Consider the following 24,001-nt stretch of genomic DNA (forward strand, 5'->3'; position numbering starts at 1 on the left):
ATCCATCAAGATGAAGTCACAATTCTGAACATCTATACCCAAATACTAAGGCACCTACATTCGCAAAAGAAACATCTCTAAAACTCAAATCACACATAAAACTCTACACACTTGTAGTGGGAGACTCTCACCACTGGGCAGGACCACCAGACAGAAACAAAAGAACTAATAGAAGGTATGACCCAATTGGGTTGAACAGATATCTATAGAACATTCCATCCAAACACAAAATAATATACCTTCTTCTCAGTGTCACATGGAACCTTATCTAAAATCAACCACATACTCAGCAATATGGTAAACCTCAGTAGGTACAAAAAAAATTAAAATAACCCCTCTGTGTCTTATCGGATTACTATGGTTTAAAGTTAGAACTCAATAACAAGACAAGTTTCAGAAAGTCTCCAAACAATGCCTAATTGCATCACTCTTGGGTCAAGGAAGAAATAAAGAAATTAAAGACTTCCTAGAATTCAATGAAAATGAACACACAACATACCCAAACTTATGGGACACTTTGAAAGCAGTGCTAAGAGGAAAATACATAGCACCAAGTGCCCACATGAAGAAACTACCTACAAATTTTTATATTTTCTTCTTTTGGCAATGCAACTCCTCTAAGAAAGGAAGTTTATGTCAACTCCAAAATGTATGTTTATTCCTGCTTTCTATCATTCTCACAAGTACACAGACGTACACATATCATTTGCTAGTGCTATGATAAAATAACATGGCCAACACAACTTAAAGAATATGGGTTTATTGTGGCTTATAGTTCTAGAGGAATAGCAGGGAAACCTAGGCAACAGGCAGCAAGTGCAAAAAGCTGACTGATGACATTTCCATCCATATACAAGTAGAGTGAATGACCAGGAAGAGGGGAAAAACCACTCAAGCTTCAAAGTTCACCCTCAGTGCTACACTTTCTCCAGGAAGAATGCACACCTTATAGAGGTTCAATAACCTCCCCCCAAATAACACAGAAAATGGGGACGAAGCAGATGATCAAATACACGAGCCTGTCTATGGGGCCATTTCTTACTGAAGACACCACTTCTAAAGGGGTACTCATGGTTTCTCTGGATTGGCTTCAGTTGTCTTTCTATATTCCTTGTTTTAGACACCACTGTAGTTACTTTAACTCCCAGTGGACAAAGGAGACATGGGGAAAATAAGAAGTTATACACAGTTTTAGACAAAATGGAGCAGAAAAAAATTCTGAGCTTGTCTTGCCCATAGCAGTTTTGTAGCTTATAAGAAAAAAATGAAACACAATCTACGAAGTGTACATATGTAAATTTTGAAGTTGATCTCAGTTATTATAACTGGTAGAGAGATTTATCAAAGATAATGAATGTTTCTCCCAGTGGCAGGGCTCTTGAGATGAGCAATTTTTTTCTTAGCATGGTTATTTCCTTCAGGGGTCCTAATTCTTTAGGGATCCCACTATGCAGTCAGTTAGTTTTCATATCATTCTGCAGATGATGCTGTAGCTCCCTTTCTTTGCAAACTGTATATATTTTTAGAGACAAACATGAATTATATTCTGTGTTTCTCCAATACCACACCCTATTTTCCTGGACAATCAACATACTAGATAGCAGGTTATTACTGTGCCTGGGAACTACATAAGAGAGCACTAGAACATATTTACAAGCTAGTCTTTAAATAAAGCACAAAAGTACTGCATTGTTAAGTCATACACACAGAGAGAGAGAGAGAGAGAGATAGGAAGAGAGAGAGAGAGAGAGAGAGAGAGAGAGAGAAAGGAGAGTCTTTGTTCTTCTTAAATGAAAATCACAAATGAACACAAGGTATAGAAGGCTAAATTTTAAACGAGAAAAAAATAACTATTTCTCAGAATACTTCCCAGAATACTTAGAGGTTTAAAAAGTGCACATTTCCTTATGGCTACAGTTTGCTGCTATTCTGATCTTAAGCTAGTATGGTACTACGTTATTTTTCTACCAATGCTTAAGCTGTCAGAGTTCATTTTTCATTTGTTCCTGAAAGCAGAATAGAATATTGTGTTGACTACATGATACTGAGGGATCTATATATGGAATTAACCATAGCCTCCTTTCCTGGGAATTAATATTTTATAGGGAGTCAGTCCCAAGTAGTTAAATGGCTCATGAAAGGACATCCCTTAAAAAGAAACTTCAGAGAAAAAGCACTCTCTGCTTCTGAATTCCTTGAAGAGAAACTGAGATACATTAATTTTAAGTTGCTTTTGGGGGATGGGGCCTCCTTCACTGTTCTAAGCCTTCCTAATGTATTATTATGCTACAGTATTCTGAGAATAATGTTGATAATTCCTCTAAACAGCATATTCTACTCTCCCAAACTAATGGTGTTGTGTTTCTTTAGGTTTTAGAGATATGGATATTGAATATTTAACAACTGTAGGCTTAGAAGTTAATACTAACAATTTTGTTTAATTTAACATGGAAAAAAATGTCACCATCCCTGATATATATTTCAGTATTTGATCAGGTATTTCAGCAAGACATGAACATCATTAAATTCATAACTTAAAATTGTGCATCCTTACAATGTGTCTACTCCACTAGGACAATTCCAGACTTTGGTTCCTAACACTGTGGCAACTGCTTTTCAGGTGACTAATTGAATATCAGTTAGGATGTGTTCAGCTGCCAGGACACTGTATGAGTAGCAGTAATATAAACACACTAGAATCTCATTATCTCACACAGTGCAGCCTGGTCAACAGAGTCAACTGTCATCTATAGTTGTTGTAAAGAAGGAAAAATAATTTTCTGTCTGCCCAGCACAGTTCCAATGACTCCCAGCGGCAGATTAACAAGAAAGCAGCAAACATATTAACATATGTACCTCATGTGCATGGGGCAGAAAACATGGAGAAAGTAGTAAACCTTTACAGTAGAACTGGGGGTCTGAAATCCTGTCCATGCATGAAACAGGGAATGTAAGCGATAAGGGATAGGTTAGTCAAGATTAGACTTCTGGAAAAGCTCCCTGTTCTAAGGGTAAGTTTGTGTCCCAGATACCTTCTCCAACTTCAAACACCTCTGATAACTCCCTCCCCCTTGCTTTCTGATGTGGAAGCTGGGTTCTGTTTCTTTGTAGTAGATTATCATATGGAAGACAGCATTTCAGTTCTTTTGATACATCTGCAACTTCTGGAAATAACTGATATACCAGAAACCATATCTTGGCATGGGATATTCTGGTTCTTTGCAATAATATTTTTGAGGTGTTATTTCTTGTGCTCTATCAGTGCCCTCTTTTTGTCCTCATAGTCATGTGATGTGTCCCTGAACTTTCATGCTAGGAGAATGCTGGAGATAAAAACCAAGGGGAAAAAGTTAAAGACCTTTGCCACAGACATAGACCTATAACCTCAGCATTTGAAGAAGCAGAAAGGGTCTATGCTACCATGGTGTGTGTGTGTGTGTGTGTGTGTGTGTGTGTGTGTGTTATACATATATCACATGCATATATATATATATATTTATATACACACATACATACATGCCAAAGAAGACAAAATAGTTCCTAAATATTGTATCCCATATCTCATTGAACATTGAACATGGATATATGGTTACTATTACTGTGAAGGTAGTCTAGACATTTATTAAGCTTTCCAGACTCTAGTTAAAAAACGGGGGTGTGTTATGAATGAGAAGAAAAACTAATATCCAGAGCCTGTGAAATCTATAAGATAGACTATCTAACTTTTTGCTGGGTAGTCATGTTGATGTGACATTATATGTGTAGCTTCTAATATTGTTGTCAGGCAGAATCTCACTGCATACTTTCTTATCCTCTGGCTCTTACAATCATCTGTCCTTTCTCCCACAATGTTCACTGACCCTTCGGTTTGGGAGTCTTTTGGGAGTGTCCATTGGGACTGAGCTCCACAAATCTGTACTTTAATTGGTTGTGGTTTTCTGTAGTGGTCTCTCTGGTATAAAGAAATGTGTCCATGATGAAGGGTGAAGTGTGCTTATCTGTGGATATAAACACAAAAGTTTAAAGATAACCAACATCTCTCTAATAAGACTTAATACCTGCTCGACAGGAGGGAACACATACCTTCCACTGCAAACACAGCTAACTACTCAATGCCTATGATGGCATTGCTATTAAAGAAGAAACTACAACCACAAATTTACTAACCCCGGGTAAAATTTTAATATCATTACTTTAAAAAACTTATTTTCCTCTTGACATATAATGGAAGGTGATTTAACAAAGTTGTTATTGCCTGAGAAGGACATAAAACTCATTTTTGCAAATTGTGACTAGAGAATCAAGTTCCCTGTTTCCTGTTTGGGTCTTAGTCTCATTAACAATAGTTTAAAAAATATAATTAAAAAAAAACCTCAGAAGTAATAAAATGATGCATTTATTATAGTTTGAGAACAAAACCAAACAACAATATCAATTAAACATATAAACAACAAGCTGGGAAAACAAGCTATAAAATTTTGGTGACTCTTAGAAGAAGATGGATGGAGAAGAAGAAAAGAGAAAACCATGACTTTTGGTTTGGAGGTCAGCAAGTTGTTAATTGGTGCTACAGAAGGGGCTTCAGAAAAAGAGTAGGAATGTCCAAATTGCTACAGAAAGTGTGTCTAGAGTGGCCAGTACATGAAAGAAAAAGAGTTTAAAATTGGGGAAAGTACAAAGTTATGTTTCCTAAGTAAATGAGAAAAGTAAGCAGGCCCCAGCACTATGTGGTAGAACTTCTACAAGGGAATGATGGAGAAGATGGAAAAGTTTTCTGGAAATATAAGTATCATTGAAAAGAAAATTATTCTTTTTGTCTCCTCAGTATGGCTTCAGGTGAGCCAGCTTTAATTTAGTGTAGATGGTAGCCTAGGTGATTGACAGGCCCAGCTAGATTACTTCTCAAAAGAAGGGTATATATTTTGTATATATATTTTGCTTTGCCTAAAAGTTCAGGCCTCCAGGAAGGGCCAGAGGTAAGATCTAGATTGTATTCATTTAACCAGAAAGAAGTAGCTTTGCCTTAATGTACCTGGGCAAAGTCCAGTTCCTCCTACATTTTTATATGGTGATATAAATCCTAAGAAATGGTAAAGCCAATGTTTGCCACCATAGTATATCTAGAGAAAGCAGACGGTAGGATTCTGAAAGTTTAGTGTTTATTGATTCATCTAGCTTTTCCTTTTTCCTGGAGTCCAAGATGGCTAATGAATGGAGGCTTTGTTTATTTGTTTGTTTGTTTGTTTTGGTGTTTCAAGGCAGGGCTTCTCGGTGGCTTTGGGGGCTGTCCTGGTACTAGCTCTTGTAGACCAGGCTGGTCTTGAACTTATAGAGTTCTGCCTGCCTCTACCTCCTGAGTGCTGGGATTAAAGGCATGTGCCACCACTGCCTGGCAAATGGGGGCTTTTTAATGCCTATGGAATGTTTTAAAATCTGATGGTAATATGCCTAAAGAAAGATTAAAAATGAAGGCTGAAGAGCCAGGGATTTATATTGCATTTAGGTCTCTTGTGAACCCAAATGAGTCAATTCATTTTAGCATAAGTCATTTCTAAGTGCCTGTTACTATATATAATGGAGGCCTAAATAGTTGATATGAAGATGTCTACTATCTCAATAAACTTTTTATTTAAAATAGGTAGGTGTTCTTTAAATTTTGTAGGCAAATTAACTTACAAAAACCTAAAACATACTGGAAACTCTCTGATATATGTTAATTAGCCAAAGACAACAATCCTAAAACACTTTCCTTTTTTAACCTTGTAGTGCAAGTTTCCTTAAAAGAGGACATATTTCACAGACTAGAATGTGACATTGTTGCTCAACAGTAAACTTGGTATGCACAGTGTGTGGCACTCATCCAACCATGCCAGCAGTCAATGGAATTTTGGAGGTTGATTGTACTCCAGCACAACCCCACAGCGTAGAATTGTTCCTTTCCCTATGAGCTACCATTTAAAGCATGCCTTTTGAGATGAAATTTCTATAACTGATAACAGTTATAGAAAGGAGAATGTGGAAGAAGGGGGAGAACATGTGTCACTATGCTGAGAGGAAATATTGACCACTTAGGAAGCAAAGATTTAAGCTAGCAATGTCCCCAGAGGGGCAGGCAAATGTTCAGCAAGCTCTCTATACCCACTAGTTTGTAATTACTTTGATGTGCCCGATCAGCTTCTAAAACAGGCTATTTCCAAAATAAGGCATATCTCTTCTTAGTGTGGTTGCTTCAAATTGGATAATAATTCCACACAAGAGAACTAGCCATTAAGATTCTGATAAGGAGTGAATTAGAAAGAGAAGGAATTTATATTTTTAGTTACTTCATGTTAATCACTATCACATTCAGGCCAGGTCTATGTTCTCCTGATGAGGAATGGAAGTAATGACCTTGATAACTGATGAAAATCATCCAGAGGAGACTGGGATTTTTAGTTAGCATTGTAAGAGACCAGGAATTTATGGTGCTTTATGATGAAGCACTCGGTTACTCAAAATGGAATAACTCAAAATGGAATAAAAGCATTCTTCTTTTCCTGTCTGTGATAAACTCTTAACATTGGTATTGTTTCAATAGAGACCATTGAAAATATGAATAACAAATGATTGTTTCATTTTGGAAAATTTGAAAGTTTGACTACTGTTTACTAATCTGAGCAGAATAATCTGTTCAAAGCAAAATAAGTAGACATATTGTCTGAAGTTAATATTAAAGGGTCAAGCCTGGGAAACAATCAGTTGAAGTTACTTAAATAAGTTTCTTGTAGAAAGTCTTTTTCCATTGAGGATTGTGGGTAATATGTGATCTCCTAGACAAGTTCAGGGATATCAGAAGCAGAGGAGGATGATGGACGTGGTGGTGGAGGTACTGATGGTGATGATTGTGGTGATGGTGGTGGTGGTGGTGATGATGATGATGATGATGATATGATGATGATGGTGGTGGTGCTGGCGACAGTGGTGATGGTGATACAAATGTGTCATAGTGATTTTATCAGTATAATGGGAAGGGCACTGCAGATTGGTGTGAAAATATTGGAAACAAAGAAGAACAGAAGCTTGAGCACTGATCATTACAAGTGGGTAATGAAGATGCACTGGTGTGTGAATGTGGAGATGGTCCTGGAGTGTATCTCATCCTAAATGTGGTCCCTGCTATTGTCTCAAACAGACATAAGCACAGAAAAGTCAATTTACTGCCAACTAGTTTATGTGTGGATGGGACATTTCTAACTCCTGTAAACAAGAATAGTTTTTTTGTTTTATTGGTTATGTAATAGTTTTTACACAAATTTATATTTTATAATATAATATTTTTACAAAAATGTAATACTTTTAAAATGGATTTTCCTTAGGAAAAAAATGAGAAATGCTACCCATATTCCATTAACTATTTTTCATACACCAATTAGCATTGAATATGATAGTCAGAGGTAAGAGCAATGAGCAAGCTAATGATAGACACTGACATGGTAGCATCTTCACTTAGGGACATGAGTGGGGGTTAGAGTGCTTTCATGGTGACTTGGCAGCACATAGTGGTGGTAGGAAAGCAAGGAATTCACTTTCCTCTTCATCACTCATTGGTTTAGTGCATTGATACTGATATCAGGGATATTTGTGCCATTTTCCTTCCCCAGAAGAAACTTCTATTTAATAAAACAAGTAAAAATTTCAGTTGAATGGAAGCAGAATTAACATTTGAAAGTCATTTAAATCTAGCATTAACTTGTATCATGTTTGTAATATTCTTTTCTTGTGCTTGCAGGTTTGATTTAACTGTTAAAGTGTTTTCAGTTTCATTTGTTTTAGTTTAAAATAAAATTATATCATAAGTTAATTTAGCATAATGCCAAGTATTTCTTAATTGAGGACTTAGTTTTTGAATATATGGCATATTTGTTCTTAGAGAATGTAATTATTGCTGATCTATTGAAAACATTATACATTCAATAGTAGATCTTCAGATTCTTAATAAATCCTGTGTGTTATGTTTTGGAGCTGTAGCTTTAGTTATGTGAATTAATGATAAGAAACAGAATATTTTAATGGCAAAACTGGATTAATATAATTACTAAGTGGTTTTAAATTCATACTTAAACATATATGTGTATATATATGTATATATACATATATATATATGTATGTATTCATTTCTAACTTCTTATGAAATGGGACCATGTCATATAACCTCCTTCTAAGACTGATGTAACAAGACCACTGTAACACTAACATAATAAAGTTAGGGTGGCATATTTTGAACAACTTCATCATAAAACTTTTTTGCTATGGATACTACAAAGATACATCTATTGTATCAATAATGCATACAGAGACTGAGATTTAACCATAGTCTATATATATCTTGTATATTGTAATATGCATCATTTATTTTCAGTTGTGTAATTTTAAGTAGACCTCTTTGGCAGTTTTTCTCTGAGATATTTGTTGTCTATTTGGCCTTTCTTTTATTGTGATTCATTTAATACTAAGAAATAGGATATGTATATTCTTTAGAGATTAAGTATTAGACACAATTTATATGTAAGTACTTGATTCTATTGCATTTATTTTCCATATGGATAGGTTTTCTCAGAAGTGAAATGTTTGTTTAAAATGAGACATGGATATGTCAGGTTTTTTTTTTTTTTTACTCTCATTTCTTTTTTTTTAATTTTATTTAATTTTATATAACAGTCCAATTAAATGAAAACAAACATTTATACACAATATATGGGAATTTGTGCGTTGTTCTTTCCAAACTACTGGTAAGGGGCACTGTCTTGGGGGATTCGAAGAAGATTCAGATATCCTGGCTGTAGTCTGTAGGGCTGTTTTGTCCAGCTGTTTTGAATGCAGGATCAGCTTGTACTCTGTTTCAGGCAGTCTGGCATGATCAAGCCAGGATATGTCAGGTTTTATTCATTGCTTGATAAACTATTATTTTGATTGCTTTATTTAGAATAATCCACAGTAGATAGTAGAGGTATCAGTTCATTGTAAAATGAAATGCTAATGTAATTTGTTCTGTCCTTGTGTGTATTAATTGTCTTTGGATGGGGAAGTAAATATTTCTCTGAAAGTATATGTGAGTTTACTGTTTTTCATAGGAATATTGAATAATAAAACTAATTTGTCTGGATAATATACATCTTTGTCAGGACAAAAGGAATTTTAAGAAAATCATAGAAGAGAAAATCTTTGCTTCTAGCCCAATCAAAGGTAATCTAATGTTGTAAATTCATGCACTTAGTTCACAACATCAATCTATGAGTCAACAGAAGTCGTAAGAAGCACGAAAACACAATATAGCATAAGGCCTACCTAAAAATACTAAGGTCATATCCTACACGCTCAGTCTTATTACCTCTTTTATATTTATATCAAGCTTTAAAATTCAGGAAGCAAATAAATAGAATTTTTTTGATCAAGTTAATAATTTGTTGAGCTCTGTCATGGTTATGATAGTAAATATAACCTGAAAATTACATCAGTCTTAATTATTTGCACCTTTTGCAAAAAGTATCAACAGTTTATTGTTCCGACTGGAAGGTTTGGGTATCAGCAAGATTAGAAATAAGAAAACTGAAGCCTAAAGGTCAAGGAGCTGCTTGCCTCCTAATTGCTGCCCTCATGTCTTAAGACTGTCAGAAAGCAGGCGGTTAGAAGAGGAAACTCTTATTTTACATGAAGGTTTCCCACTGCTTTTGACATTTCCAACACCTTAGCAATGAGGCCAAAGGAAACCTGAAGCAATGAATGGGGAGGATGAGGAAGGTTCAGCCCACACAGAAGAGCTGTCTCAACCTAATTATCATTCAAAGATCAGATGGAAAAATGAAGCCAAAAGAAAGAACAAAAATTATAGGGAAATTATAGTGCTTGATAAAGATGGGATGTAGTTGATAGACAAGGTGAAAATGGTTAAGTTCAGCCATCTCTGGTTTCTAACAAGACTGCAAAGACAATAAAATTCTTTGGAATTTTTGACAGATTAGAGACTATTAGGTTAAGGAAAATTAATATACATGAAACTTGAAGAGTATAACAGTTTTTTATGATATTCACAGGACTCACCAATATTCAGATATCAAAAATTAAATAAGATGACAATCCAATAATGCAGAAAAGTAATTTCACAACCTCTTTGTATTAGTAAGTCATCAACATATGCTAATTAGCTGTGGATAAGATATATGCCAAAAGGAAGAGATTATTTCAAAATTAATTGTAAGCAGGCAAATCTCTTACCAAGACTAAGTTTTTTATTATCTTATTAGTATTTGGAGACGTGTCATAAGTAATAATTTAAAATATCTTCCATTCATTCTTTCATTCATTCATTCATATGTCATGGATATTACTCTATTTGCCCTTTAGTCCCCTCAAAACACTTACAATTTATAAGATAGTTACAATACTTCATTGCATAAACTCACATAAAAGCAAGCTCATATAATATTAAATTTAAAACTTTTAACATCAAACTCATTTTAATTTGCCTAATTAAATTATTTTACATTGTCTAAGTATGTGTGCTGAGCATTTGTGTGTGTATATGTGTTTGCATGTATATGGGTACATGTGTATGATGATATATATGTGTCTATGGGTGCTCATGCACATTGTATGTTGAGGCACAAAGTTGATGTTGGTTATCTTTTTCTATCATTATCCACTTTATTTATTGAGACACTCTATCACTGAATTAGAAAATTCCTGTTCAGCTATTCTAGCTAGCCAGCTTACCACAAGAATTCCCTGTTCCTCTCCTCAGAGTGCTTGAGTTATGTGTAGCCAACAGGACTCTCCAGCTTTCATATAGAACCTAGGGATTCAAACTGTGATCCCCATGCTTACATGCCAGGTGATTAACCAACTGAGAATCTTCCCCGGCCTTCTAATTAAACTCTTACTCATAACGAACTTAAAATGCATTAATAAATTCTAAGTAGTATAGGGTATTTCTTTATTTTCACAACCATAAATGGGTAAAATGTGAAAAAGAACAATTTTGAGAGTAATGAAGATCTTCAGTACAGGGCCAGACATGGCAATTATTTATCAGGTGAAGCATGTTATAAACACGGTACCTGGGTTCTATTTGTAGTTGGACAGAAATGCCTTGTTATTTTTGTTACTAACTGAACTAAGGTGTCAGGTCAACTGATTTGGTATGGAGTAAAGGCAATCCCCTTTTTTTCTATACCACACTCCCTCATCAAGTACTTCTGCAAGACTCATCCTGGTACACATTTTCTAGTGGGCCATTATATTTGAATTTTGGTCCCCAGCTAGTAGAACTGTTTGGGAAGGTTTAGAAGGTATGGCCTTTGGAGGAGGTATAACCCATGAAATTCTCAGTGAGCTCCTGCTTGCCCCACCCCATCTCTGCTTCTTCTTTGTGGGTCAGATGTAAGCTCTCTTCTACTTCACCAGCCCCACATCTGCCTGCCTGCTACCATGCTACCTGCCAAAACAGTCATGTACTCTTAACACTCTGGAACTGTGAGCCCCCAACTAGAAAGCTTTCTTTTTACATGTTGCTATGCCATAGTGTTCTCTCATGGCAGTAGAAAAGTTACTTTAAAAAAAACCCTAGCATCCCATATGTTGGCATAGATTAGGCATATTGCAACATTGGATGAGATACTACAAGCTATACTGTGAAGAGGACAAACCAAGGACTGAATGGTGGGGAAGGCAGGGAGCCCTGAAAGCTGATGTTTATCTGCATACTATAGAAAGCAATACATTTGGGGGGGGAGCTAGAACTACAATCATAAGGGTGCAATCACATGATAGTAGAAAATGCATTCTTTTAAGAATTTCTACTTCTATCATGGTGCTTTAAAGTCAGAGAGTCAGAAATGCTATTGCCAAACAGGGTTCTAAATTCAAAGCCAGCCTGGGCTACACAGTGAGTGAGGTCATGTCTCAAAACAGCAAACAAACCAAAAATAAAAAACACCCAATGACAAAGACAAATAAAAAGCTAAAATACTTGTAATGATCGTTCCTGATTGTTTATATTTTTACTTAAACCTGAACCTTTGGTCAGAATGAGACTATCTCAAAGTTATTTGAGGAAAAGAAGCCACCTGTGACAAAACATTAGTCAGTGAGATAGTTGACATAGGAAAAATCATGACTATTTTTTCAGATTAACTAGTGTATGTTTTAACTGCTTAGGTTATAAAGAAGTCTGAAAATTACTATTTTGAAAGGTGGTTTCACCTTTTAGTTTTAGGGAAAGAAAGCTTACAGTATGAAAATAGGATAAAATCAGTTGGAAGAAAATGTATATTTATATATTTTGATGTTATCTAAAATAACATGTGTTTAAATAGTTAATACTATAACATGACACACACACACACACACATAAATTAATTGTAATATATATTATTTCCAGTTTATTACACATCAATACTGGAATTAACTGCTGACAGCATCTGAAAAAAAACTTTTAAAACAAGGTTCTTCTTGTTTTGTTTTTCTGAACATAAATGTAACTTATTTTCAAAACTTGCTATGATTTTTTTCTTTTTTAATGGATTGCAATATTGTCCTGAGGCTCAAATCTATTAATAATATCATTGAAAAGAGATAAATGAGATTGTGAGATTATAATTTGTTCAGTCAAGGTTTGTTTATGTTGGCACAAAATAATATGATTGAGTCAAATAATAGATTTGCTTTTATTGAGAGCAACTAATCTAATTGAATGAGATGTTATACTAGATTAAACTATAGTCCATAAAATAAGGCTATCTATAGTTTGAATTAAATTGAGTTTCCTTTGTTCCTCATGTGTTTGGCCATCTTCATTTTGTACTGATGATATGAAAACTACCGTAAATATAGTGATTAAGAGTGAAGTTTTTCTCTCAAGTTACCATGTTTGGACTCTGGACACGTTTAGTTCTTGCTGAGTTCAGACCAGTGGCTCAGCATCTCTGGGTTGTGTTTCTCTGACTAACCACATCCTTTGTGACCTTTGTGATTAGTTCACTACCCACTTTAAACACAGTTCTCCAATTCCAAGCCTGTGCACAACTCTAGGAAGTTGGGCTTAGATGGATATATTTGGGAGACAATATGTTTCATTGGTAAACTCCCTGAACATTTACTTTGTAAGAAAAGATAACTTAAGACCAACAACTTTAAAAAAATAACTAGATAAACATTACCTAATAATTACTGTTCCAGCATACTTTATTTATCTAAAGTTATATATGAGATACCCATTTTTACCTCCCAAAAAAACCTGAGAACTCTTTTTTTATTTTTTCCTTTTATAATTATTATTATTTTTTCTTATTTTACATATCAATCCCAATTCCCTCTCCTTCCCATCTTCCCATGTTCCCCGACTCCTGCTCCCATTCTGTTCCCCACCCAATCCACAGGGAGGGTGAGGCCTTCCAGGAGGGATCATCAAAATCTCTCAAGTCATTTGGAGTAGGGACTAGGCCCTCCCTCCTGCCTCTAGGTTAAGGGAGTATCCCTTCATGGGGAATGTGCTCCCAAAGTCCTTTTGTGCACAAGGGATACATCCTAGTTCCATTGTCAGAGGTCCCTTAGACTGCCTAGGCCATGTTCAGGGGGTCTGAGTTGCTGGTTTCCCAGCTATCAGTGTGGGGGTCCATTATCTCCCCCTTGTTCAGGTCAGCTGTCTCTGTGGGTTTCTGTAGCCTGGTCTTGTCTTCCCTCTCTGCATCTGAATTCCAGTTTGGCTCAGTGTTTAGCTGTGGGTGTCTGCTGCTGTTTCCATCAGCTACTAGATGAGGACTCTATGATGGCATATAAGTTGGTTATCAATCTCATTATCAGGGAAGGGCATTGAAGGTAGCCTCTCCACTGTTGCTCAGATTGTTAGTTGGGGGTCATCCCTGTAGGTCTCTGAATATTTCTGTAGTCAGTTTTCTCTTCAAACCTATAATGGCTCCCTCTATTATGGTATCTCTTTTCTTTCTCCTGTCTGTTCGTCCCCAGACTCAGTCTTCCTGGTCCCACATGTTTGAATGCTCTCCCAGTCAAGTTTCTTTTTTTGTTTCTTTTCTTTTGTTTGTTATTGTCTAAAGTGTGTAGATAAATGCAGACTAGGATGCCAACAAGCAGGTTTTCATTTTTACTTCTTCCATATTTGATAGAGTTCACTGCACCTGCAGTACTCACATTGTAAAAATAAATGCACAGGACTGTTTCAGAGTTCCGTTCCTATTTCTTGCTTTTGTGAATCTGTCACTGAGCAGAAGCATTTCCTGTTACCTAATCTCCATTTGTAGACATATGCCACCAGTATTATGTGTTCGATTCTCACATTGTCCTAATTAAAGAACTAATTCTGTCCCTTCAATGTGTTTCTTCCATTGTACCCATCTGATCACCATTCCTGAATTCAGCTTACATAACTGAATGCAATAGTTAGTGAAGCATTTCTACCAACTCCTTTTTCATTTCTGTTTCTTATATTCTACCCCTACTTCTTGTGTCCCATCTATGGGACACTGAAGTGCTAAGCCACAACATTTCTTCAGCATGTCTTACCCAGTGTCAGCAGTGGCAGTCAGTGAGTGTCAAACTCAGAGATCAGGTTATCACTTTTTGTCTCCCATCAGTCCTTGGCAAGAAGTGAAACCCTAAATGAGATAGGATGGCAGAGACTTGCGGTCTGAGGATATTTTTCTTTTTGCTTAAAATTAAAGAACCTAAATCGGTTTCAATGTATGATTTCAAGCTATGTTTTATTCAAAATGCATGCTGAATGTTATCTAGTATATCTGAATAATAAGAAAATTGATTATTAATTATTTTGATTTCTAAGAAATTTATAAGGAAGACACTAAAATTGTAATCAATATTAAAAAAGTTAAAATAATCAAATTAGCTTGATGAGAAATTAATACCATGTTCAGATTTTTGTGGAAACTTATGAATGTAAACTTACCCCAAGTCCATTTCAGAGATATTAATTTTTTCCATTTCTCTCTGTGTTCCATATAGGTGATATTTCTAAATATCCTTTAGGGAAAGAGATTTGTTGTGATAAATCCCTTACTGAGAGGAAATCTGACTTTACATTTTAGAAGAAAATCAATTCTGTGTCACAAATATATTAAAGGGGATGTGAAATGGAAATTTTTATATGCATAACAACACAGAATTCTTGTAAATTGCTGAAACATGAAATAACCAAATAAACTTTATTATTGAAATGGGTTCCTTAAGAGCATAAATGTGTATATAACTTCTCAAACTTGTTAAACCATAAAGAACTACAGCGATTTCATAACATGGAGTACAGTGTATATAAAAGCACGGAGCATAAAATGCTCAGCTGCTCAGGTAGAGAGGTTTCTGGAGACAGTTTCATAGACTTGCAAACACTGCACTTGTTTCCTTGACTTCCTCATCCCACTTAGCCAGAACTGTGGTGTTGATTTCCTCTGCCTGTGGAATGTTGTGTGCATTTTTAGTTGTGTGCATTTTTAAAAGTAACATCTTCTTTATTAGCATATTGAACTACTTACACAGGAAATCGTCATCATATTGGGTAGATGGCAGTGTTCCAAAATGCCCATGAACACACAGCAAAAGTAGCCTTGGTAGATGAAACAAGTAAGGACACAATTTTAGGTGAATGGAGTCTGGGGTGAATCTCAAATAAATTGAAGGGAGGGAGTGGCTATGGTCAAAATTCATTGCATAAAATCCTCAAAGACACAATAAAATAAGTAAAAATTGGTGCTCTGGAGTATACCTTAACAATTATTGATGTGGAATTCAAAGTTCCAATATATACCATGAGGAAAATGATGAATGCAGGCTGGTAATTGGAAGAATGTGGCAATGATACATGTCTGTGTGAGTTTCAATGGTAAAATGTGTCTCGTATCTTACACTTCAGGGTCTTCTTATCTGGTCTTCTCGCCAGTGTTGTGCTTGACACTGCCAGCCGTGTGACAAAGCAAAAGAACAGTTGGTGTCTCTCCCTGCCCCTGAACTGAAAAGTGTTGAACAACAGCAACAAAATGGTTTAGCTGTTATGATTCCAATTAGGATACTGATAATTAGAGCATGTGCTAGTAAATCCCCTAGCTACTTGAGTAAAATTTAACGCCATGCTATCCCCACCCTAACAAAGATTTGAAAATTTGTAATAACAGAGAAGTGGTGAGTGTTCACTAACAAAATCTTTCTTAGTATCTTTTGGAAATGAATGAAACTCACTAACTTATATTTCGGAATCCTACCGACTGTGCTCTGAACACACATTAGTTTTATGACTTCTGTTGCATTTGCCTTTGCACTTTACACTTTTTAAAAACATGCTTAAGTTAGGTATTGAATTTTCTGCAGAGCGGTGAAACTATGAGCATAACCAAGGTGGCACCTGCATTAATGATGAGCATCTCTAGGGTAAATAAATCTAACACCATTATCTTGAGTTACTACTGCACATTCTTAACTAATATTTTCTCTGTCTATTTGTTCCATGATTCTCATTTTTTTGCACAATGGCTAGAGATATCTTTAAAGATGACAGCCTCATGCCATTCATATACTGTACCCATTTTCCATTGATACCTTAAAATACCTGAGTCTGGAAAATATGCAGGTCAAAGAAGCTTATTTCTTCATAGAATAAGAAACATGTTGCTGACTTCTGCTCAAGTCTGGAAAGGGTCTGTTGGCAAACAGTAGCACAGTGATTGGTGTGCATGTAAGACTGGATGCCACAGAAATGCAGGGATCAGTCTCACTGCTCTATAACAAATCATTCTTATGGGGATCAACTCCAAAAGACTAGTCTGACTCCACTCATCTAACCACCTCTTTTTAGGCTTGCCTACTTCAAAGTTCTATCAGCTCTCATCTTGCCACACAGTCCCTCATCATCCATCACAATAACTCTTTGGAACAGGAACAAGTATCCAGATACTTATTCACAACCTTGGAATCAACAGGATAAATCTTTATTCCTCAGCCTCTACGACACTGTATGCCCTGATCCTGGCTGTTCTTTTGTACCCTCCATACTCATGTAATTCTGCCTTGATTGGCTGTCTTAGTCTTTCTCACTTTCTTCCAACTCTCTGAATGCTCTAACTTTCCTCAGACTTGTCAGTTTTTCAACAGTCATCTGTGCCTGGAACTGTCTGTCCTGAGGTCACCCTGAAGGTACATCCTCCTGTGCACTTGTGTTTGAGTTGGAATTTCATCTCTGCAATGAGAGCTCCCCTCACTGAGTCAAGGAAAAAACAAATTCTTCACTCCAGTTCTGGCCATACATCATTGTTATGGTTCTTTTGTAGCTAGATAATTTTATTTTGTTTTTCCTTACTTGTTCATAACCCCCTGAGAGAGACTGTGTCTGTCTGTTTTTCACTCTACACTATAGCCTCTCAACACATATTTGTTTAAATAATGGGAAAAGTTAATGTTCACATCTTGATGCATATCTAAACATAAGATGCAGTTAGTATATGAGCAATAATCAGGGGAATGATATGTGTATTTTTTTTTGTGGTAGGCCAGAGGGAAGCCAGCAAATGCGAGTATATGCTTTCTTTAAAAGGAAATAGGTAAATGGTAACTTAAGGTCATAGGACACAAGTTATTTTAATGTTGCTTTATTCTCAACTCACTCTGCCCCCTCTGTTTGGCAATAATTAGAGCCTGCGAACCAAAGTGAAGGAAACATTCACAGAGTTGAATTACCTAAAGCAAAGACAAGGGTGTCTAATTAGTCTTTCTTGTGACAATCTTTTTTGGAATAATATTCTTCCTTTTGAAAAGTCTAACTGTGGCGCTTATGTCACCAACTCTACTGGTAATTAGCAGTGTTCTCCATACACCTACACATATTCCCTCCAAACTATCCTATGTGACTCTACCACAAGGAAAAGGAGTTTCAAAACAGACAAGAGAGCATTTGAGTAGCTATCATGTGGTCTTTAATAATGTTTCCTATTATAAAAGATTGAAAAAAACACACCTCTCAGCCACAGGACATTATTTTATGTAACATGCCTGGTATATTGTTTAACAAAACACCTCATGGATACTTCATTGGGACACAGCTTGATTAAGATTCAGAATTATCATGCACCCACATCTTCTTTTTTTGAACCTCAAAGATGTTTTCTTGTGCTATTTCCACCCTAGTCACAAGCTTATTAACTTGGGAATGAGGTGACAGGGCCTTTGTCTTCATGTCTTGTAATTATAATTAATAGTAAGTTAAAGAGAAGCAGAAAGCTTATATTCAAAGTTTAAAGTAAAGTGACTATGTGGCACTTGGAACAGGTGCTGGGAAGACATTAAGTGGGAACTTATTATTCTTCTTAATTAGAACTTTTGAAAACATCTTGGAGAGAGAAGTCAGTATGCAAATGTAGAAAGACATGCATTTGTAGCAGAGTCTGAGGACAGGAACCTGCTGTCTTCATCTGGGAGCCCAGAGCCTAGCAAGGGTCAGTTCCTGAGCTGATGGATTCTGACCTCACATGTAGATGTGTGAAGTCTCTCCAGAGCTGCCTCCTCTTGCCCCTTTCCCTGGCAAGGAAAAGAAGCCACAGAAATCTCCTTATGGTCACTAAGAAATAGTTGTTTTCAGTAGACCAGTTTTATTAGAGAATTTACCATTTGTGGATAGTGGACCATAATCAGTTGGTACTTCCAATGAGTGTGTGTGTATGCACTCTTTCACATGCCTGCACACACACACACACACACACACACACACACACACACAATTTTTCTTTACAAAACTTCAATTAACAACATCTTTTATGTATGTTAGTTTGTTTGCCTTGGTTTTTATTGAGACAGGTCTCACTATGTAGCCTTGTCTGTCCTAGAAATCGCTGCATGGACTTGCTAGCTTCAAACTCATAGACATCTATCTGCCTTCATTTGTTTCCTCAAGGGGGATTAAAGCTATGCACCTCCACCCCAGAATTCATCCCTTTTTTTTTAACATACTTTTTATAAATACTAGACATCCTAGGGGAAAGCTAGTAAAACTCCATCTCCTTCAAAGTGAGACAGGCTTCCTCATGACACTCTGTTTGCATATAATAATGTTCATTGTGTTCTCCCTGGCCAGCACTGTTCTAAGTCCTCTATATGTACTAATTTATGCAACTTCCACAAGTCTACTCTATTGGTACTCTGATATTTCTGTTCTTTACATAGGAGGCTAAGGCTTAGGCTAATGAAGAAATATATTTAAAGATAGGTAATTAATGAGACTAGAGTGAAAATGTGAAGTCACTTCTTACTCCTGGGCTCATGCCATTAAAGATTGATGTATTCCATGCCTTGAAAATTCTACAGAGAAAGAAGTCACAGCAAAATGTGACCCCTCTTTTGTGAGCTTTCATTACATTTGTAAGAATTAAGCATTTAGTACAATTGTGGGAGCTTGATATCACTACCATTGATGATAGTGATGATAATAGTGATAAGAGAGTTGCAGATGGTGCTTTACTTCTGTTTGGGGAAATATTCCTGGTTCCTGGCCTCAAAATTATTGACATTGGATTTTCACATCTTGATTCAGGATAAATGCATTCAATGAATAATTAGAATGTGTCCTTTTTGATGATTTTTTACTTCCAATTATGCTTAAATATTTCTATTCTTTTAAAGATCTATTCTTGGATAAATTAAAATGTTATAGTCTTTGCAGAATAGAATATCAGTGCTTGACTGATATATTCATATTTCAGTGTTCATATATGAGAAAAAGATTACAAATATTCATAATTTATGCACACTTACATGTACACACAGGTTATATTTATATATATATGTATATATATCATGCATATATATCATACATACATACATTTGCACAAATATACAGAAACAGAGCCTTATGCATGATTTTGCCTACCATGATATCAGTTAGTCAAGGTCAATTTGGTCTAACATGTTAGACAAAAACTATGGTATATAAAATGTGTATGATTATATGTGTATAACAACAAAATCTTATGCAAGACTGCTCCATCTTGGCTGGAATGAGAAATATATCTCTTGCTAACAAATACACTCTGTGTGCACTACAGTTAATCACTTTTTGTTAGGATTCACCATAGTCACATTATCAAAGTGCTTGTGATTAAATAGCATTTTAAAAAACTTTACAGTAGCCCCAGAAACACCATGAAATACCTGTGTTAGGTGGAAGAAGGAACATTCTTGGCTTACTAAGAGAAGACCAAAATTGCTAAAACTAAATAAGAAGAAGTTGCCAAAATTCAGGGCAAGAGCATATCTGTCTGTAAAATTGTGGAGAAAAATAGGTCTGTGCCAGTTAAGCTGTCAGATGTTGGGCTTCAAAAGTTGTGGTCATAGTGCATGGAAAGTGCTGAGTGGAGATAGAAAGGACAGTCATTTGTGAGTGGATGACACGAGCAGAAAATGTGTTACCTATTTCTATCTCATCACTCGTTATTGCTGTAATCACTTACTGCACCTAATTTCTAAATTTAGCTTTATCACAATTAAATGTATATAGGAAAGTGAAAACAGTGGCAGGGATAGAGTTCGGTGCTATAGGTGGTTTTTGATGTTCTTTGGGGAGAGTGACTTGAACTGTGTCCCTTGCAGATAAGTGGAGACTACTATGCATGTGTCAGCAAGTGAACATGTACACACGCGCATGCTCGCGCACGCACGCACACATGTGCATGCCACAAACAGACATGGGATAGCAGAATTTGTTACCATGTGACACAGAAAGCATCATTATGGAAGAAGAGCCAGAGAGGACATTTCTAAGCTGATTTTCTTTTATTGAGTTTCTGTTTATATCTTGCCCTCTGTCTTCTATAAATAGCTCCGCTCACAAAAGTCATTTTGGAAACTTATCTCTCAAAGTTTGTAAAGACATCAATGATTTTAGTTATCTTCACTTAAAGAGGGTCATTTATCATCTAGTCAAGTGTGCCAGTTTCTGCCAGGGAAGCTGTGAGCCAGCATACATCATACTCTGTAACTCCAAGGATTTGCTGTGCCTTCTAGTGTGTATTTGAATATAGAATTCGTTTCAATCTGACATTTTTACCTCTCATCATATTTTTCTTCTAATTAAGTTCCATAAATGCATCCTTTAGCTGTTTGAGCTGTAATAAATTTCTTTCATGAATTGGCCTTCTGTGAAAGTCAAAACCAACATTGTGCTGAACTGTAATATGAATAATTTTCCTTCCATTGTCTTTATTTTGAGCAGTACTGAAAAAAGCAAGTAAACCAATTTCACTAGAACTAGAGTTTCCGCCATGGTGAATGCAAAATGTTGGTGAACTCTGACACCACCCTACTTCTGTTCATGATCTATAGGATTAACAGTATTAATGTAAGGGATAGATAATGAGAACATAATTTTTATCATGAAAGACCTGGAGTAATAGATCCGACACATAATTTTACCAAGAATTGATTCCCTTAAGTTCCTATTCCAGAACAAAATGACAAGGCTATTCATAGACTAGAGAAATGACTGTACAGTGTTATTTCTTAATTATATTTTGTTTCATTTTACTGTCTAGGTAAGTAGGCATGTTATACATTGGGACAGAAATGACCAAGCATAAATTTTGCATTTCATTGTATTTGTTACATTTTGTTGAAGTTGGTATTTTACTAGGTACTTGAGGCTCATCTGCATCCATTGAGTCATAAGGCATAGATGGGACTCTCTATAAAGCATTGCCACAATCAAAATATCAGTCATTAACTTGGTAGACACAATTTTATAATAATTTAGTTCCCATATTTAATAGTCACAGTGATTGGGTCCAGTTCAGATAATAGTGTTCAATGTGTTAATCGTTAATTTTATAATCTTCTTTTCATTTCCCTCTAGGCCTTTATAAAGTGGGAATTGCTTTATACATTTTGAACTCATTACCATAATTTGTGTACTATGCATTAACTGAGGCTAGCTTAAGTAGCATGCTAGCAGAGTTGAGCTCCTTTTTCCTGTGACGTTAGTGGGCTACTGGGTTAACTTTTCAATAGTATTTATTTAAAAAAACCATAATTACACATTTATGATTCATTAACTTTTTCTAAGATAATACCTGCTTGAAGACAGGTGTGAAAATGTGGTGTAAAAATGATTTTTTTTGATAATAAATTTTTTATTGGTCCAAGTATCCTAACACAAAAATATCATTGGTGCATTTCTCTTCCCCCCACCACCCCAAAAGCTAGCTATTGCTTTAAACCCAGAATTATATATGCATGATCACCCAAATCAAGTACTTCATTTTGTACATGAGGAATCTGAGATCCAATGAGATGATTAGATTGGTAACAATGAAAAAGCTATTAGAATTATAGCTGGGATATAGAGTCTGTTTTGGAGACTTCTGAGTAAAGACTCTATGAGCCTGTCCTGCTAAAGTGGGCAATCATTGATGTTTCTTTATTCACACTGTTAAACTGCTTGCCTTCATCCATCCATAATGCCCTTTCTCTCTCCCTATGCAGTATCGTCATGCATCCCAGCAAAGACATTCTGGTTTCCTGTAGTGAGGATCGCCTCTGGAAGATGGTGGGTCTCCCAAAGGGCAATGTGCTTCTTACTGGATCTGGACACACTGACTGGCTGTCAGACTGCTGCTTCCATCCTAGGTCAGTACACACAATTCCTATATAGCCTGATCCCTTTAGGGAAAGTGACTGATTTGTTGCCACACTCTATAGCTTATAAAGAACAGCTGTTTATATTCTCTGAAATTTTACCACCTCCTCACAATGCAGAATGATGTAGGTAAATGTGCCTTTGGCTTTCATTGTATTAATTATAGAATTGTTGCCTTTAATATTGATACATGTGGAGCACAGTCTTCATGCTGACACAATTAGCAAGAGTAACAAGCCTTCCAGGACAAGCATTATTAAGGCTGCCTATGTGCTCCCGCTCTGAGAGGGCACATGGGATTCTAGTCAATAATGCATGCCAGTGTTTACTGTGTCTCTGTTAATCTGCAGGTTTTCCTTTTGGAATTAGGTTATCTATCTAAAACGACCAGAAGGCCATGATCAATTTCTGTTAAAATCCAATAACATTCAAGATATTAAAGAGAACGAACAGATCTGAACACAATTCAGAATTCACTAACCATTGTGTATCCAGATGAGTCAGGGAGAGAGTGCAATTAAGCACACAGATGGCACAAAAGTCTGCCTATGCCTCCTTATTATCAACTTCTGTCAGCAAGGATGACTACTTCTGCTAGTCATGTTATTTTTAAGAGTTTTTAAGTACTCTTTCTACTCCGGCCTAATCACTTTTGGTTTGGGGGGTCATTTCTAAGCTATTCCATTTGGAATTTCTTAGGAAGATTCCTTATTGAATCATTTTCATGTTTTCACTAAGTTCCTTTTGCATTAACCATTTCTGTAATTAGATTGGAAAAATAAACAAGTTTTTCAGAAATCTGAAAAGACAATGACAAGACTGAGGTAGGTTTTTTTGTTTGTTGTTGTTGTTGTTTTCACTTTCGGAATGTTTCAAAACTTCTCAGGGTTTAATTTATCCTCACTACTGTATACTTGAACTTAATTTACGAACATGTAATACATCTGTCATCTGATCAACACAGCCGTGCCACCCTCTCACCCCAGAGAAGCACAGAGCCCATCTTGTAAGTAGAGACAACACAATTAGAAGCGCATCGCATCACTTCAATGGCTCCTAGGCATACTGATCAGATTTTGATAATGCCCTGTTGCCATGACAGCCAGTGACTCAGATGTTTTCTCATTAGTGCTTGACCAGCAACAGTCCTTTTAATAGAGCTTTCTGTTTCCCCAGTCAATCACTGAAATGAAAATGAGGTTTGATACATCATTATTCACTTTTAATAGAAATTTACATTCAGTTCTTTCTTATGGCAAGAGGGCTGTGAATAGTGCTGCGGTGTTTTTCTGCAGTGCATGAGATGAAAACAGTGAGGGAAATGCATCGTGA

General features: G+C 36.1%; 1 protein-coding gene across 1 annotated transcript in view; it reads left to right on the forward strand.

Annotated features, from left to right (window-relative positions):
• The window catches only part of Spag16 (sperm associated antigen 16), a 766,492-nt gene that overhangs the window by 321,578 nt on the left and 420,913 nt on the right, over positions 1-24,001 (forward strand). The window contains exon 11 of the mRNA XM_051190419.1: positions 22,516-22,659. Within this exon, the coding sequence (XP_051046376.1) occupies positions 22,516-22,659 (144 nt within the window). The remainder of the gene's footprint in view (positions 1-22,515; positions 22,660-24,001) is intronic.

The sequence above is a fragment of the Phodopus roborovskii genome, unplaced genomic scaffold (genome assembly GCF_943737965.1).
Source record: "Phodopus roborovskii unplaced genomic scaffold, PHOROB, whole genome shotgun sequence".
NCBI lineage: Eukaryota > Metazoa > Chordata > Mammalia > Rodentia > Cricetidae > Phodopus > Phodopus roborovskii.